Source organism: Drosophila arizonae, chromosome 5, assembly GCF_054131065.1.
Source record: "Drosophila arizonae isolate 15081-1271.41 chromosome 5, UAZ_ARI_1.0, whole genome shotgun sequence".
Taxonomy (NCBI): domain Eukaryota; kingdom Metazoa; phylum Arthropoda; class Insecta; order Diptera; family Drosophilidae; genus Drosophila; species Drosophila arizonae.
In genome coordinates, this window is record NC_142925.1 from 22,308,637 (window position 1) to 22,327,159 (window position 18,523).

Genomic DNA, 18,523 nt, shown 5'->3' on the forward strand with positions numbered 1-18,523 from the left:
GGTCCAGGCCCAGTCTGGAGCCAGTAAATGTACATGGCTCCATTGTGAGAGTTTTTATAGGGGAGCCATAGCAGTTGCTGGTTGCTTGGACACCAGAATATCAGGCAATCCCAGAAATTGCTATTTGCATTATTTTCACGACAATGCGGCCAATTCATATCAAATAGAATGGTATGGGCTGGCATAGAATTGACTGCGACTGCGACGATAGTAGCTAAAGGGGGCGCCAGCTATAAGTGACGGCGTCTGGGGAGCGATGAAAATTGATTTTAATGCCAAAAATTATGTTATTTGCGCATGTTATGGACAAGGAAACCAAAACTGAGAGACGCACCATAGGAAAAAAATGCCCACAACAATAACCAATGGGTGCGCACTTATGGCAAGTATCCTGAGTAGGCGGGCTAAATGAGGAGAGGCAAAGTCCATTTACATAATATAAGTACACAGACATGCTCACGGGAATACCCTATATGGGTACAGAAATGGACATCAGAGGTTCCTAAATCAAGTTTATTTAGTTAAGAGCCCTTAGATAAAACTAAATTAGTTTCAGAGTAAAGTAAGCAGAAATCTACAAATTAAAAAAAAAAATTAATAAATAAATAAACAAATATAACAAGTTTAATACAATACAAAATCAAAGCAACTATTAAGTATATTGAGCATAATTTATGGATAATAATACAATTAAAATTCCTCGATTTTCGATGACCGATAATGGATTATCTATTATTTATCGATAATTCGAAACAATATTATACAAATTACAAATTATCGAGACTCGACTGTGCATATAATATCTTCATATTTGACTAATGTCACTAACCTTAGCGACATGGTTAGTGCTAATGTGTGAAGAATAATAGCATAATATCTGAGCATTTGCGTTAATTTTTATCGATAACCGATTATAGCATTTATCAGGGCATCCCACAGAGCACTGCTTAAGCTAAGAGACGATAGATCTATGGCATGATAGATCTATTAACTACAAAGGGCTCGGCCTTCATCGGCTGTAATGTAAATATATCGCATTTGAATTGTCCTTTTACCAGCAAAACGAAGTTTCTTTCTGGTAAAATACTACTTAGCTGTCGAACAGCTTGAAACACTATTTACATGAAGAGAAAGGGTATTTTCTCGTCCAGCAATAAGATTATTTTAGTTAAAAGCGTTTTATTATAATGAACTCGAGTGTATTACAAACGATATATACGTGCAAATGGAGCTGGCTATTAGCATTCTTTCTCTCGTCCGTCTCCAGTTCGGGGCAGCAGCTGAAATTGTTGGGCAAATAGAAATGCCACAAAAATCCCTCTATTCAAATACAACTGTAATTTGTCTTAATAAAGACATACATTTTATCTGCAGATTCTTGTAATTTCAAAGTTTTTATCTACAGTGAGCTGATGCAATTAAACTAAATGCATAAAATGAGTAAGCAACTACTCAATGCTCGACATTGACATACCACGTAAATTGGTTTTAGTTAAGGAACTATTTTAAAATGCAGTTTGGGATTTTATCTTTGGCTTTTTTTTTTTTTTTTTGTGGTAGAGCCGACTTGGCCTGGTTAGTTTTGTGTACACGCTGCCCCCTCTCTCTCTGTGGATTTAGTTATCCCTTTGCCTGCGCTGCCACAGATAAAACAGGACAAACTTTGGCCGCATCATAAAATGCGGCGCAATCTGCTCCGACAGCTTGTTCAGGTTGTCGCAGAGTCGCTTTCGATTCCGGTTGCCGGCTCGTGCGGAACTTTTGCAATTTTTTCGTTGATGCCATAAAAAGAAAAAACCGAAAAGAAAACAGAAATCAAATTGCATTGGACTTGGTTTAATTTGTGTGATTTATTTGCGTGGCGCCTTGACTTGGTTTATCTGGCCGCATGACAATGACTTTGATTTCGCTAGGCGCCAGGCGCCAAGCGCTAGGCACTGGGCGCTAGGCGTTGCCATGATTCCGGGCCATAAATCAAAATAAAACTTTGTCACTTGAGCGTTGCGCGCTCAACTCCTGGCTAATCGATTTTAAGTTTATGATGTCGAAGGCATAACAATAAAAATTGACACCGCTCGCCCGGGCGGGGCGAGTGGGGCGGGGCTGGGACGGCATTGATCATAAAATTTTATTGCAAGAATTTCGCGGCATACGTAAACTGATTCGCGGCTGTGGCGAATGTGGAAATGCGAAATCAATGTCGCAGCTGCCGCAGCTCGAGCAGGAAACGCTCGACTCCTTTCCCACGGACGATCCCATGTGCCCCAACTGCTGCTCCATTTATTCTATTTGCTTGCATTGCTGTTCCTCGCTGAGGCCGCACATGATTTGCCTTTCAGGCGAGGCGCCACCGCACGAGCTCAAACTCAAACTCAAATTCAGCAGACTCTCAACTCGAGCGTGGCCTCTACACTTTGCCCGCGGCACAGTGCTCCAAAAATGTCAAAGTGCCGTCTCTGACACCGCTGGGCCGCTGTGGCTTGTGCCATGCTGTCTACTCCTCCCCCCCCCCCCCCCTCTCTCTTTCTCTGGGTGTGTGGGGATGTAGGCGTGGCTGTGGCAAGGGCACTGTTTAACATGCTCGCCTGCCAGAGAGGCCTGTCTATGTATGTATATGCACCATGTGTGTGAGTGTGTGTGTGTGTTTTGTGTCTGTGTCACCCGCGAGAAATACGGCGTATTTTTCTTCTTCTTTTTTTTTTTTTTTGACCCACTTTGGTTTGCTTTGCCGCGCTCTGCTCAGCTGCGCTGCGCTCACACTTGGCTGTCACTCGACTGAGCGTTTAAATTGGGCGACGCTTTGTGAAACATACATTTTCATAAGCATAATGCAAACCGAATTGAATTAACCATGCCAAATATGGAACAAGCGCCAGCCAGTGCACAATTTTTGACAAAACCAAATTAAGTTGTTCCAACTGGCAAGTGGCAGGCGAACTTCGGAGCTTTCATATATTTCGGCGACTCCTGCTCCTCTCACCTCACGCAGTGGCACTCACGGATGAGGCATTAGCCGTAGCCATAGACTCGACTCTGGCTGAAAGCCTCCAGCCCAAATGACATTATTATGAATGCATTCAGAACGAGGCTGTCTGGCAGCAGAGAGGCTCACGCTACACAGTCCGACTAGACCAGTTCCGTGTGTGCCTCCTGTGTGTGTCTGTGTGTGTGTGTGTGTGTGTGCCGGCATTGTCAACATGCTAGCTGGTTCGCAGCACGACAACGACTCAACTGGCGAAGCTACTTGGCCAAATTTGCATAATAGAAATTAAAATGGATTTTAATTTTTCCTTTTTTCCAGTTTCTTTTTTCTTTTCTTTTAATATATATGTATGCATGCTGCTGCTACTCAGTGGGGAGTGCTCCCGCTTTGTTTACCTTGAAAACTCGGCGTCAAGTTAAAAATAAGTTGAGAGCCAGTTGGCGTGCTTTAAGCCAGTCACCTGCTTATGACGGGGCTTTATAGCTGCTGCGGCAGGAAATATGGCAAGTGAAAGTGCTTAAGGAAGCCGACGAATGCAATGGAAGTAGGCTGCCTGGCATGCCATATGTGCGCAGTTACTTAAGATACTATATGCAGGTGTATGACTACCTGGTAATATTTGCATTCATTGAAGCAAGCCGTTCTTTAAGGCTTCAGATTAAAGCAGTTCAGGAAATACTGGTTTAATTATATTTTAAATTGATTTAAGTATATTAAGTATGTATTAAGTGGTAAAACATTTAGAGTAATAATAATACCTTTGACTTAATTTACTCTCTTTGTTGGGCTATACAATTATATTTTTAATTTTAGCTTAGCTTGACTCTGACTGACATCTATACAAAATAAAATTAAATAAAAAAATTTAATATTTACCTAATCAATTTTAATCCCATTTTTAGTGAATTTTAAAATTTGGATCAATTAACCTAAATGTATTTAGTTAGAGTAATATTTGCCTTTAATTAAGCAATGCGTTCTCTCTTACATGTGCAATTTTAATTAGCTTCATTCAGCATTTCATTCAATATGGATTTATTTATTTTATTTATTTTTATTATTATTAATTAATTATTATTTAAAGATGGTCAACACTTTTTTGTTTTTAGAATTCCCATCATCCGAAGAAACCAAATTATTTTTTTTTTCAATTAATTTTTAAATAATACAATTTGACTTAATTGTACTGTTCAGCTTGTTGTATTTCCATTGAACATTAGTCGAAAACGTTTACAATAATAAAAATATTTTATTTTATTTAAGCAATCAGTTTGCTTACATTTTCAGCTCAAGTTACCTGAAGAAATTCAATTTAATATATTTTAAGTGACTTATAAAATAATTCCAAATTGAGTTCATGTTTGCTCTATTAGATATATTTCGTTAGCATTTAACAATTGCCGAAACAGTTTAAAGCAGTTCAGCAATGTTTTGTAAATTTACTAAATTCGAGAAAAATGTACATAAGTATTAAAAAAGTCGATGTTAGTGAAATAATTAAAATTTGATGTGTGGTAATTTTATGTTTATTGATTGGTTTACCATTTACTACTAGCTTGAATTTTTTTATAAGTATTATTTAAATTATAAAAAACAATTTTATTCATTTTAATCCTCAGTTGAATTATATTTACTTTTTTACTTATATTTTGTGTGTGTGTGTGTGTGTGTTTTTTTTTCTCTTTGAAACAGTTTAAAGCAGTAAAAGAATGTAATTTCATTTCAATTTATTTTAATTCTTTCTTTTTGAAGTAAATTTCTTAGATTTAGAAAAAAACTTTTGGGTTGATTTGATATATGCTAGCATTAAATTTATTTTTGATTCAAAAATGTATTTGCTCTTTAATTGTATAAATAAAGAGACCTTTTAATTAAGAAATGCAGCAACTAATGAACTAGCGTCTGTCACACGTAGCGTATTAGCAATATTATGAAGCATACAAATATTTGCCACATTTGCCATGTGCCGCTCGTCACACACACACACACAAACACAAGAGAGTTGCAATTGCATATAAAGTTTGTAAATCAGCTTAGAAAATGTCGCATTGAGAACAAGCTGCAATTTCAATGCGGACAATTGCCAAATGCCTGGGCAAAGTTTGTTTACAGCTGAGGCGGCTCTTTTGCATCACAAGGAAGTAAAATGGCATTAAGGCAGCATTCAATGATTTAAATATAAAGAAAGTGCCACACATACAGTGAGTGAGAAGGAGAGTGAGTGTGTGTGTGCGAGAGAGAGAGAGAGAGAGAGTGATATATATGTATATAGACTTTGCTTAAATACTCGGCTCGCATGTGGTGCAAGTTAGCTGCAAAATCAGCTCGGCATAAAATTGCAGCGCCAATGTCGGCCACTGCCTGCAATGGCTAAAAAGGATACTTAGGGAGCAAACACACACACACACATGCGCATCTGCAGTGCATATGTATTTGCTTAAACTTTAACATCGTGTTGTCCTTTAGCATTTGCAATATTTGCTGCAGTTTTTGGCCTTGTAACATTTTGTTGCAAATATTTCTGTTGGATGGCAGCCAAAGAGCGAGCCGGAGCAAAACGACGAAGAAGAGCCCAAAAAATAAATAAGCTTCCCAAATTGTTTTGTCATACGTGCGGTTGGTCAGGCCAAGAGGACAGCTGGCTAAGAGCGTGTGTGTGAGAGAGAGAGAGAGGGAGAGAGCTCTATAGAATGCCAGGCTTGCCATCTATTCCTCGATGTGTGCCAGTGTGTGTGTGCCTGTGTGTGTGTGTTTGTCAGCAAGTTGTTCCATTTTTCTGGAGCAGCTTATAGTTGCTGCGTGAAATGGCAGGACATGTTTTGTGCTTCCGTGTGGACTTAACCCATTCTCAAGTGATCCTCGGCCCCTCCCCTCTTGCCCCTTCCTCTTGCCTCTTTCCTCAATATACGGGCTTCGAGTGGACATCAGCTTAGCCATTTGCTTTGTTGGCCTTTATTGAATTGCCCGAGCCCTTTAAGTCGCTCTCTCTCTCTCTGTCTCGCTTGCTCCTTGGCCAGCTTGGGCAGTACATTATTTCGCCTGGCTGAAGCCGGCCTGACTTTTGCTCCGGCTCTTTTGAAACTCTTTAAAATCAAAATGCTGTCGAATTATGAGTGGCTGGCAAATGTAGCTGCCGCCAAGCATAACCTTGAACTACAACTGGGCTAAGCGGCTTTCTTGTTGCAGTCGATTTGGACTTTTTCCTCTTCTTATTTTTTGGGCATCCTACGGCGACGACGACGGCGGCGGCGGCGGCGGCGGCGGCTGTTTTTTGCTCGCTTTTCAGAGGCAATTTCGGATCCGTAAATTAGTTTTATGTTTCTCGATTTTGCTTTTATTAAATTACCTTTTTCATGATTACTTGCAAACTTCATTTGGAAAAATGCCTTCGAACGGAAATGGCCAACACTGCCATCGCCGTCGACGTCGCCGTCGCCGTCGCCATAGTCCTTCGCTGGCTGCGCTATAATTTGCGCCATTTTGTAATTTCACAGCGCTACTCGAAAGCGTCTCGCTTACACAGCCTCAATGCGCCCATTTGCGCTTCCGCTCCAAGGGTCGAAGGCCTAATAAAGAGTCCTTGCCTCGGAGATACTACTAAAATGTATATACGTATATAGATGTATGTGTGTGTGTAAGTGTGTGTGTGTGTGTACACGCTCGGTAGCTCTCTGTCTGCCCCGGTAAACAGTCTACAGGTTAATTATCTTTGGCGTAATTTAGTGGCGGCCACAGCCGAAAAAGGCTTTTCATTTTAATTTATTTGACCAGTAAAAGGATTAGATTAGATGCCCCTGATAAATGGCCGTCAGCGCGCCAGTTAACTAGAAAACCGCGCTCTCGCTCCGCCAGCGCTAATTGTGTTGGGCCCCACCAAAATTGTTGCAGCCAACTTGAGCGTTGACTTAAAGTTGCCGTGGCTCAGGTTTGAGTAGTTCAATTATAATATTTGTACTGATTACAACGGATTTGCCCGAATGAAGGCTTAGCTCAGGTCTTTATGTGTGGCCAAACTTTTGCTCAAAGTCCCATTTGAATAATAGCCCACATAATTTGAGATAATTTAGGACCCATTCAAGATTCAGCAACTTTCAAATTCAATAAGTAATTCATTCCCTGTTCAAGCCACATTCAAGTAATGCTGCCTCCTGCTCACATGGGTCTGGCTGCCTAGGAATAGCAACAAATATCATTAGAAAAATTGAAAATTGCAAAAACGATGCATAAGTGAAATGTGAATTGCGGATGTGGATGTGGATGTGGCTGTGGATGGATATCCACTTGCTTACAGGCTATAAATCAAGAGAGCGCTGTGCGGAGTGCAGGACGCAGCTATCCCAGATGCGGGCGAGCGAGCGAGAGAGCGAATTGCGAATGTGAAATCCGACTGCTGACAAGTGTCACAGCGAGATGTTATGACAAAGTGTCAAAAGAATGTTTGACATGTGACTGTCCGTCCGTTCGTCCGTCCTTCCGTCTGTCTCAATGTCTGTCTGTCTGCCTGCCTGTCTGTCGGATCTGTCGGGTCTGTTGGGTCTGCCAGCCAGCACCTCGGGTGCCGCAACGCATATTTCACATACATACGCACTCAGGGGGGGAGCTGCTTTTTGTTCGGCTTTTATATTGCCGCCTTTTGTGATTTAGTATTGCTTGACGAATTTTGCTCTTCTTTTTCATTTACAAATACTTGCTATGTATACGTGTATATGTATATGGAATATGTTGTATATTGGCAAAGGTAATGGACATGGAGCTTCACACGTTTTTTGTTTACCTTGCCATACATAGGTGCCGAGAGACGCCCAGGGACCGGGACAGGGATTGGGACTGGGAGTGGGTCCAGGAGTTTGAGTTCTCTATATAGATTGCTCGGCCTTTTGTCAGGCAGCCGTGGCGACGTACGTAATTCCCTATTGTCAGCAGCTTTTGCAAATGCAGATCGAGGGATTCAATTTAATTATAATTTGAAAGCGTTTCTCCTAAATATAAATTAAACATTTGTTATTTAAAGCCAACAGCAGATGACTGGTTTATTGCCAGACCCCCAGGCCCCCCAGCAGAAGAGTTGTCAATGAATTGGCATTATTAAAAGGAATATCATGTTAAAAGTTGCAGATACGAGAAGAGTGGAAAAATAATAAAACAAAAAACAACAAAACGAAGAAAAAAGTCGTCCATAAAGAGAAAAACAGAAAAAGAAAAATTTCAAGCGAAATCGAAGAGGCATATAAAAATAATATTGTAGCAAGGGGCGGGCACAGCCTCCAAGCACGGGGGAAGGGAGCACTTGCTTCGCGCGCTTTGATTCCCAGTCCACTTAGCCGCATCGAGGCCCAGCCCGGCCCGGCCTCTGCGTAGCTCTAATTGCCGGTTAGGCTCCCTGTTGCCGGTGCATGCATAATTTCCAATAAGAAACGAGCCATGCAACGAATGGGAGTTGTCTGCCGCCAGTCGGATTGTCAAATTGCCAAGTCAAAGGCGTTTGTATGTGGCTTGTAGTTTGCATATCGCGTCGATTATATTAATGAGCGATGCATTTAAATGCGTGTCAAAGGTCGCTCAAATAGCTGCGTTCCCTGTGCCAGCTGGACTACAGTGACGTCTTTTCTAGTATGCACAGCGTCACTGAATGCAGCAATGCTGGCACTCAGCTCTGAGCTTGCCTACCAACTTACTCAAAGGCTTGTTGAGGACTAACCTCGCCAAATTGTTGCCAATAACCCCGTCTTGAGAACTCCCCATTTTAACAGCAGCAGTTATGTTAACAGTTGGAGTGATTTTAACAGCGAGCGAGAGTTGTGGTTCTTGAGTTAACAGCAAGTGAGAGTGAGAGCGCCAAAGAGAGCGAGCGAGTTGTGGATGTTAAGTTAACAGTGCAACTTGGGAAATTTTAATAGTTGACAGTGGCACGCAGTTTAACATTTACTTGTTGACTGTGGCACAACAGAAGGTAGGGAAATAATTATCCTGCGATATGAATATGTATTATTAGGAAAAATGCGATACATTTGCATTTAACATATTCCATAAATATATGGATTGCGATATATTATAGTTATTTAACTGCTACACATTTAATTATTTCCAGCTAGCAGAACTCGACCTTTCTGTTTGTTGTTTGTATTTGCATTATTAGCCAAGTAATAGATACAAATGGGCCAAAAGTCTGCCAATCAAAGATAAACCAAATCAAAACTAGACTGCCTTGCTTGAGGCATCTGCGAGTGGCCTTTTTATTAACCAAAACAAATAAAGAGAAAAAAGTAGAAAATGGTTTAAATTAAATAAAAACATTTAGACATATTGAAATCGATGCATATGAGAAATATTTTTGTCTTTTGGCAACTTGGATATATTCAGGCAAGGGTAAAAAAATAAAATCATATATATGTATATAATATAGTATAAGATCGCAACGTAACGCAAGGACACAAAACCAAACAGCAAAACAACGTAACGAAAATATGCAAATGAAATATTTGCAAAACAAAATTTATGCAAACCGCCGGGCAGGATGACTTTAAACTGGATGAATGGCTGAGTGGATGACTGGATGAGTGGATGAGTGGCGGCGGGACGGAGCTTGACTGAATGGGCGGGTGTATGGTTAGGTTAGTTGCGCCCGAAACTGTTTGTCCAGTCGAGAGACAACGACCGCACCACCCCGCTCCGCCCCGCCACGCCCTAAAAAGTTGACATTAGTGGCTGACCAAAGTTGGACGACTGTTGGGCATTTGTGTGCGTTCTTATTTCGATTTGGGGGCCCTTCATAAGAAAGTGGCCTGTTTACATTATACTTAAATTAGATTAACTAATTCAATCTGTGGCCAAGTTCTCTGCTGACCAGCGAACAAACTTTGCCTGGCCAAAGTTTTCAGCTTCAACTGCGCGAATCTGGATTACAACTGTCCGCCCGTTTACTATCTCTTTAATTTTCTTTTTGTTTCCTCGTTTATTCATTTGTGTCCCTCCCTATATATATATATATATATTGTTTTTTTTTTTTCGCTCGGCAATTAACATGTCTCTAATTATGAGTCACAATTAGTGCGGTTTTTCTGCTTGTTCACTATGAGGAAATATGCTTTTTTCTGGTTCTGGTTCTGGCTCTGGTTCGTTGTTTTTGCGTGCCCATTTGAATAATTAACTATTTGGAAAATATGTTTGCCAAATACAAACATATTTAATTAGCCGAGCCAAGAGTACATGCGTGTAAAAGGATGTCCCCGGGCCGTTTGTCCTTGTCCCTGTGAGTCCCCCATGTCGAGTCGCTAATTGTGTAGGAAGTCATGTTGCATGTCTTAGATATTATGGAAATCCCATTTGTTCTCTTTTTGAGAAATTAATTACTACATTTATTTATTCGATATATTGTTTATTTCGAGTCGAGGAGAGACTTGCATTGCAACTCACCCCATATACATATACATGGCATTTATTATCAAATCCAAATCTAGTCAGCTTCCAATTACAATCCGAAATATGGACCTGCTTTAGTTTTTAATTTTTTGTCAAACTGTTTTGTACGACAATAACAATTTTTTTTTCTCTCTAACTAATTTCAAAATTCTTTGACTGTTCACGATGTGTCAATCAATGGGCCAAGCGATATGCGAGCTGAAGAACATGCCGCTCTCCGGCGATAAGGAGCTCGACAGCCAAATTAAGAAGTGGGTTAAGTGGGATCGCAACCAGGACACATTGTCTCAAATAATGGAGGCAGTCAGGAATGAGGATTGGGACACGTAAGCTTCAGATTGATTGACCGTTTTACCAACTTCAATTTCAACCACCCCCACAGGCTGCGGTGTCGCCTCTGCAGGCGCATTGACTTCGGCACGGCTGGGCTGAGGGCCGTAATGCGAGCGGGTTTTGATTCCATGAACGAATTGGTCATCATACAGTAAGAATCGTTTGTGTTAATGACTGTGAATGGGGGCGGGGAGAGTATAAAATGTGAATGATATCATCTACCTCTTGCTCCACAGGACCAGTCAGGGACTCTGTGCCTACATAAAGGAACAATGCCCGGACGAAGCTCAGTGGGCCGAGCGCGGCATTGTAATTGGATTCGATGGTCGGTACAACAGTCAGCGGTTTGCGGAACTGACCGCCATTGTCTTCTTGAGCAACAATTTTCGAGTCTATCAGTTCAAGCGTATGGTCGGTACCCCCTTCGTGCCCTACACAGTGATGAGGATGAACTCGTTGGCCGGCGTGATGATAACGGCATCTCACAATCCCAAGCAGGAGAACGGCTATAAGGTATACTGGATGAGTCAGCTATCAGCTATATATGTATGTTCGCTATAACGATTCGTGTTGCGCTTGCAGGTTTACTGGAGTAACGGTGCGCAGATAATACCGCCACACGACGAGGGCGTTCAGAATGCCATAATGGAGAACTTGCAGCCACATCCGGATTCTTGGGATGAGACGCTGCTCTGCAACAACGAGTTGTTGTCCGATCCATACAACAACGTTCTGCCGCCCTATTACGATGCGCTCAAGAAGGAGATATCGTGCCCACTCATGGAGGCCAACGGCAACTGCCCATTAACCTTCACCTACACACCGATGCATGGCGTTGGCTATGCGTATGTGAAGCTGGCCTTCAGCAAGATAAACCTTAAGGCCGTTATACCCGTGATGCAGCAGATTGCGCCCGATCCAGAATTCCCCACGGCACCTTCGCCCAATCCGGAAGACCCGAAGACTTTGTGCTTGGCAATCGAACGAGCTAATGAGAAGAAGACACAAGTCATCTTGGCCAACGATCCGGATGCGGATCGCCTGGTTGTCGCCGAGCTCGATGATAATAAGAAATTCAAAATATTCACCGGCAACGAAATGGGCGCCCTGCTCGGCTGGTGGTCATTAGAGAACTACAAGATGAATGCGGAGAACCCCGACATAGCCAATTGTGTGATGATCTCCAGCACAGTGAGCTCCAAGCTGCTCAAGTCCATGGCCCAAGTGGAGGGATTCACGCACCACGAGACACTGACTGGCTTCAAATGGATCGGCAACAAGGCGATCGAGGAGCAGAATGCCGGCAAAAAGGTGCTCTTTGGATTCGAGGAGGCCATCGGCTACATGATCTCCACCAATGTCGTCGATAAGGATGGCATCCGAGCTGCGGCGCACGTGGCCACCATGGCCTGCTACTTGCGCTGCAAGAAGTGTATGACAATGCAGGAGAAACTGCGGGACTTGTACGAGACGTACGGATTCCATGCCACTGTTGGCTCCTACGTCATGTGCAACGACAGTGGACTGACCAAACGGATCTTCGACCGTCTGCGCACCTTCGATGACGGTCAGGAGAACACTTATCCGACGAACATCTTGGACGGGGAGTACGAGGTGGAGAGCGTACGGGACCTCACCACGGGCTACGACAGTAGCACTCCCGATAAGAAGCCAGTTCTGCCAGTCAGTGAGTCCTCCCAGATGATAACGTTTGTCTTTAAGAATGGCATGGAGGTCACACTGCGAACGAGCGGAACCGAGCCAAAGATCAAGTACTACGCCGAAATGGGCGGCAAGCCCGAAAACAAGCATTGGGACGAGCTGACAACGACACTCAACAAAATGATGGATGGCGTTATTACTGAGTTCTTGGAGCCCGCAAAGAATGGGCTGAAGGTGCGCAAGGAAGAATGAATTTGAAATGGGAAGGGTTTTCATATATGTATAGGGCCCCACAAATTTTAAGTTTTCTCCAAAATTTTTCAAAATTATTTCAAAATGCACTACAAATGCAATATGATGAACACGAGCCAAGCCTGATACGAATATGAAAACAGATATTTCTTGATAATTAGATAGATGGTAAAAAAAATTAAGAAATAAAACTATCAGTGTAATCAACACCATTTTGGTTCGGTAAAAAATATATATAATAGAAATACCTCACGGCTTTTTATTTAGTGCATTATCAAAGATTTAGGGAGTCTGGTGCGGAGGTCAGCAGTTGAAACGATTGATAATCTTCACTTATGTTAACACTGTTAACATACTGTTATAATATGGCTGTTAGCAGAGTAAACTGTAGTAGAAATGACAGCGCCTTAGATTTTCAGTTCTACTTTATTCACATTTTTTAAATATCTCATCAGTACATGTCAAAATTATTTAAGTGAAGTAAGATTTTTCCTGTAATGTTAAAAAATGGTTTTGTTCCTTCGCACGCTTACCGAGAGATTCTCCTCGAAGCTATCTTCTCCTTGGCCTCGACTATATAGAAAATCCACAGCTAACCTCCAGCAATATGAAACGCAACAGAATTCACGACAGGCTTCGACCGCAGCACGCAATGTATTGCAGGATATAATTTTTAATAGACTCCTAGGACGGACATGGAACCCGCTATTCCAGACGGTATTACACCAGAAGCCATCTGGTAAGGCGAGCTTTCATTGTTACTCTGGCGACAGAGTTCTCGATGGTCAAATCAGCAATTGGATGGACTGGGATCAGAGTCCACATACGAAGGCTCAAATCATTGATGCCATCAAACAAGAAGATTGGGAAACGTACGTTGAAATGAAATTAAAATAGTATAACCATTAATATGCTCAATTTGATAATCGATATTCGATAGGCTTCAGGCCTGCATGAACAATCGTATGGTATTCGGCACAGATGGCTTCCGAGCTCCGATGCGAGCCGGTTTCGACGGCATGAACGAGCTGGTCGTCATACAGTAAGTCTGCGCATAGTTCGTGGTTAATTAGTTCTGGTAAAATAACATGTCTGTACGCCGAAGGACTGCTCAAGGCTTATGCGCCTATCTGAAGCAGGAATATCCGGATGAGAGCATGTGGTCTGAGCAAGGCGTGGTCGTTGGATACGATGCGCGCTACAATAGCAAACTCTTTGCGGAGTTGTGTTCCATTGTGTTCCTGAACAACAATTTCCGCGTACATCTATTTGGGAACTATGTCGCTACGCCCTTTGTGCCGTTCACAATTTTTGAGCTAGATTGTCTGGCAGGCATAATGGTAACGGGCTGCCATTACCCCAAGAATATCAACGGCCTTAAAGTATGTCTGTCTCTGTCTGTTCCCATTCTAGTATTCTTACTTGGTTTTTTTTTTGTTCTCCAGATTTATTGGTCAAACGGAGCTCCAGTCACATCACCTCACGACGCGGGCATTCAGCGTTGCATTCTTCAGAATCTGGAGCCTGCAGAAGATTCCTGGAATCAGGAAGTCCTAAGCGCTAACGAATTGCTGAGTAATCCGTACAAACAAATAGTTGAGGCCTATTACGAATCGCTCAAGTCGCAGCTCAGTACATTTCTGGAGGATTATGAAAAATATCCTCTGAATATCATCTATACGGCGATGCATGGCGTTGGTTATCCGTACATTGAGCTGGCATTCAAGGCGATCGAGTTCGATCCAGTCATACCTGTGCTGGAGCAGGTCAGCCCCAATCCAGACTTCCCAGACACGCCGATACCGGAAGATGCACTCTACCTGGCTACGCGACGGGCGACCATCAAGAATGCTGACCTTATCTTGATCAACGATCCGGTTGCCGGTTGCATGGCCGCTGCAGAGGTGGTCAAGCGAAAATACCGAGTCTTTAGCAGCAACGAGCTGGGCGCCCTGCTCGGCTGGTGGGCGTGGGAGAACTATGTGATGGGCGAGGAAGATCCCGACGCATCCAATTGCGTCATGATCGCCAGCACTCTCAGCTCCAGGATACTGAAGTCGATGGCGGAAGTCGAAGGATTCGCGTTCCATGAGACCCTGAGCGGCTTCAAATGGATCGGTAATAAGGTGCTCGAGGAGGAGGACGAAGGACGGAATGTGCTGTTTGCCTTCGATGAAGCTTTTGGCTACATGCTCTCCACGAATGTGCTCGACAAGGATGGCATAAGTGCTGCTGCTCACTTGGCCTCAATGGCATCCTATTTGCGGTCGGAAAAGGATATGAAATTGCAGGACAAGCTCGACGAAATATACGACAATTACGGATATCATGTTAGCCAAGTGTCCTATCACGTTTTCGATAACGAACGCATTATCAACAATATCTTCAATCGCCTGCGCACCTTCGACGACGGCCGGAAGGATACGTATCCGACGAGTATCCTGAGCGGCGAATATGCGATTGAGAGCGTGCGAGATCTGACGACGGGCTACGACAGCAGCACGGACGATGAAAAGGCGACTCTACCCTCTAGTAAAACAAACCAAATGATAACGTTCAAATTCAGCAATGGATTCGTGATAACGTTGCAAGCCAGTAGAGCTCAGCCCAAGATCACGTATTACGCCGAAATGTGCGGGGAGCCGGAGAATAAGTCGTGGACTGCTCTAAACAATACACTGAAAGAAATGGTCGAGGCTATTGTCAGAGAGTTTTACGAGCCCGAAAAGAATGGACTCAAGTCCACGAAGGGGAAGGAGGAGGAACTGAGAAGAGTCTGTATGTATGCGTTGTGAATGGGAACAGTCAAAAAAAAAAAACAAGAAAGAAGTGCGTTTTTGTTTCTATAGCAACTAAATTTTGGTGTCACTCTGTTAGTGCTTATTTTAGCCCACTTAACTCGATTTGTAGTTCATTGTCAGCCTTCTCAACGTAGTAGGTCAGGTCTTGTCTACATTGTCATTTCAAAATTAAATTTCGAAATCAATTGAAAATAAAAGTTGAGGACGAAATGTGTACGAAATTGTTGCGTAATTGGTCTGGCGTGGTGCGGACTATCGCTGCCAAGCGGGAACCGCTCAATGTGTGCCAGCATCAGCAGAGGTGCTTCATCTTGCCCCCAAAGCCGGATGCCTCCAAGGTGAAGGTGAACAGCAAGGTGGTCGTGCCCCAGATCGTATTCAAGTACAGCCCCTTGAAGTACTACATGAGCAAGCTGCGCATGTGGAAGCTGAAGTGGACGTGGGATCGCAACTTCAAGGAGCGCGATTTTGTCGAGGAGTCGAAGAGGGCAGCCGTCTCGCTGACGGACATCATACGCATGCGCGATATGAAAAGCATTGATCAGTTCTCGACCTCGAATGTATACTACCAAATGGCCAACGAGGCGGTCAACTTTCCGCACAAATCGTTTTCGGAGCTCCTGCGGTTCCGCCAGCAGGACATTCGCCAGGCAGTTCCCATTAATGTGCATCTGCACGACATACTGGGGTTAAGGTATGCTGTGATCGATGTCGTTTTTGTCGGACTGCGGCACGTGGCAGACTGTGAGAGCTCGGATCTGGAGACCATGAAAAATGCGATGATCGACATGGAGCCGGAACTCAAGCTGCAGCTGGAAGATCCCGCCTCACAGTTGCCCTACGTGTTCATTGAGCTCTTCATGCGATTCAGGCGAAACTATTCGAATGCCGAAGAAATCGCCGGAGTCGAGCTGCAGAACCATACGAACCGTTGGCTGGTCTCAGTGTACAAAATTTGTAGATTCAACATATTTACCGTGCCGCCGGCCATCTAATGGAATAATATGTTTTTTGTTAATCATTTGCAAAAGCTATGTATTTATATATGTATCCATATTTTGAAATACAAATTTTTTAAGAAGAAAATTGTATTTTTTATTTATTGATTCTCTTTAAATTAAATAGAAATTTTTATGTTCAAAATCTATTGTCTCTCCAACTATAATATTTTAATATTTTAATATGTTCAGCACTTTGAAGAAAATAAAAGAAGTTATTTATGTGAGTCAACTGAAATGAATTTAAGCGTGTAGTTTTTTTTTTTTTTTTTTTTTTTTTTTTCGAGCAATAACATTTAAGAATAAGCTTTAAAAAAATTAATTAAATTATATGGAGGAGAGCCTTAAAATTTTAATTTCTCTCGAAAATTGATTATTTGATTGCTAAAGCGATACTATGAAAGTATTGAGAGGAAACTTTAAATACGTTTCATTAAATTAATTCCAATTTTTAATAAGTGATTTCTGTTTTAGATAAAAAATAAAAAATACAAAAACATTAGAATATTTATATAAATTTAGCAAATAAATAAATATATTATAATATGAATTATTAAATAAACAATAATTGTAATATTATTTCTTTTCAACGTGTTATTCTCCTCTGTATTTTTCTGTTCCGAAATCTGCTGTTTTTATAGAAAAAGTAATAACAATTAAAATACATAAATTAATTTAATAAATGCAAGAAAGTTGATCAAAATTATTTATAGTTATTTATTTATATGGGATACTTTATTTTTAATCAATTTTTATACCCTGAACCCATTGAAAATGGGAAATCAGGGTATAATGGTTTTGTTGAAATGTATGTAACAGGCAGAAGGAGGCGTGGCAGACCCCACAAAGTATATATATTCTTGATCAGGGCGACGAGCTGAGTCGATTTGGCCCTGTCCGTCTGTCTGTCTGTCCGTCTGTCCGTCTGTCCGTCTGTCCGTCTGTCCGTCTGTCCGTATGTTTGAACGCGTCGATTTCCGAAGATATAAGAGCTAGAGACTTGAATTTTTTTTTAAAATGACCGTTTATACAGCGCGGACGTCGAGTTTGCTTTTAAAATTCGATAAATCATCCCGTTATATTTTTATCGAGTATAAACATTCAAGTTCAAATCAGATGCCACTATAGCTAATTGTGAATGTTTTTCTTTTTTTCAAATTTCTCAAATATTCAATATAATATGTAGATCATATGCTGAAAGTTTCATTAAATTCCGTTCAGTCAAAAATTAATAAAAAATAATCAAATATTTGGCCAATTAACAAACGCACGTGCAGCAGCTACAACAAAAACATTCGTTGAATCACATCAGCTGTTAGTTTCGTTTAGTTTTGGTAGATGGCGCAGCAACAGTGAATCTATTTGAGTTTTGCCAGCGCCACTAGCAGGAGTGGGGTGGCCTAGTGTGTTAGCTGCATGACGCTCGATCGAGAAGTCCGCGGTTCGAATCCCGGTCGATGCAACTAATGTAAGTTTTTTTTAATTGTTTCAAAATATTTTTATATTTTCATAAATGAGTTTTCTATTTATTTATATTTTTGAATACACCGAAATTGAAATTTTAACTATACTTTATGTGCGTTTTTAATAGTTTGGTTATTCTAGCAGATTCTTAGAATCACATCAGCAGTTAGTTTCGTTTATTTTTGGTAGATGGCGCTGCAGCAGTGAATCTATTTGAGTTTTGCCAGCGCCACTAGCAGGAGTGAGGTGGCCTAGTGTGTTAGCTGCATGACGGTTGATCGAGAAGTCGCGGTTCGAATCCCGATCGATGCAACTGATGGTAATTTTTTTTTTAATTGTTTCAAAATATTTTTATATTTTGTTAAATGAGTTTGGTATTTTATTTATACTTTTTAAATACATCGAAATTGAAATTTCAGCCATACTAAATGAGCATTTTTATTTGTTGGGTTCAGGGTAGTATCTAGTCGAGCACTCTCGACTAGAATTTTCTTACTTGTTTATTTAAGAGTACAGGACATACTATCCTTTTCTACTTAAACATAATATTTTACACAATGGAAATTGATTTGTTAGAAATTAACACAAGTACGGGGGGAAAACTTATATAA

The 18,523-nt window shown here is 41.6% G+C and overlaps 3 protein-coding genes across 3 annotated transcripts; all 3 read left to right on the forward strand.

The window, feature by feature from the left end:
- Nucleotides 1-10,401: 10,401 nt before the first annotated feature.
- LOC149268787 (phosphopentomutase-like) lies at nt 10,402-12,897 on the forward strand. The gene is made up of 4 exons (XM_089470506.1): nt 10,402-10,728; nt 10,785-10,886; nt 10,972-11,248; nt 11,318-12,897. Exons 1-4 carry the CDS (start codon nt 10,568-10,570, stop codon nt 12,647-12,649), a joined length of 1,872 nt encoding a protein of 623 aa, XP_089326632.1. The 5' UTR covers nt 10,402-10,567; the 3' UTR covers nt 12,650-12,897.
- Nucleotides 12,898-13,064: 167 nt separating this feature from the next.
- LOC149268788 (phosphopentomutase-like) lies at nt 13,065-15,671 on the forward strand. The gene is made up of 4 exons (XM_089470503.1): nt 13,065-13,521; nt 13,590-13,691; nt 13,755-14,031; nt 14,095-15,671. Exons 1-4 carry the CDS (start codon nt 13,157-13,159, stop codon nt 15,442-15,444), a joined length of 2,094 nt encoding a protein of 697 aa, XP_089326629.1. The 5' UTR covers nt 13,065-13,156; the 3' UTR covers nt 15,445-15,671.
- LOC149268789 (uncharacterized) lies at nt 15,660-16,536 on the forward strand. The gene has a single exon (XM_089470504.1). The coding sequence runs from the start codon at nt 15,660-15,662 to the stop codon at nt 16,443-16,445; it is 786 nt and encodes a 261-aa protein (XP_089326630.1). The 3' UTR covers nt 16,446-16,536.
- The last annotated feature ends 1,987 nt before the right edge of the window (nt 16,537-18,523 follow it).

Coding starts and splice junctions, on each gene's coding strand:
- LOC149268787 (XM_089470506.1), top strand. CDS start 10,568: ATGTGTCAATCAATGGGCCAAGCGATATGCGAGCTGAAGAACATGCCG. Junction 10,729..10,784: donor AGGAATGAGGATTGGGACAC/GTAAGCTTCAGA, acceptor CCACCCCCACAG/GCTGCGGTGTCGCCTCTGCA. Junction 11,249..11,317: donor AGCAGGAGAACGGCTATAAG/GTATACTGGATG, acceptor TTGCGCTTGCAG/GTTTACTGGAGTAACGGTGC.
- LOC149268788 (XM_089470503.1), top strand. CDS start 13,157: ATGGTTTTGTTCCTTCGCACGCTTACCGAGAGATTCTCCTCGAAGCTA. Junction 13,522..13,589: donor AAACAAGAAGATTGGGAAAC/GTACGTTGAAAT, acceptor GATATTCGATAG/GCTTCAGGCCTGCATGAACA. Junction 14,032..14,094: donor AGAATATCAACGGCCTTAAA/GTATGTCTGTCT, acceptor TTTGTTCTCCAG/ATTTATTGGTCAAACGGAGC.
- LOC149268789 (XM_089470504.1), top strand. CDS start 15,660: ATGTGTACGAAATTGTTGCGTAATTGGTCTGGCGTGGTGCGGACTATC.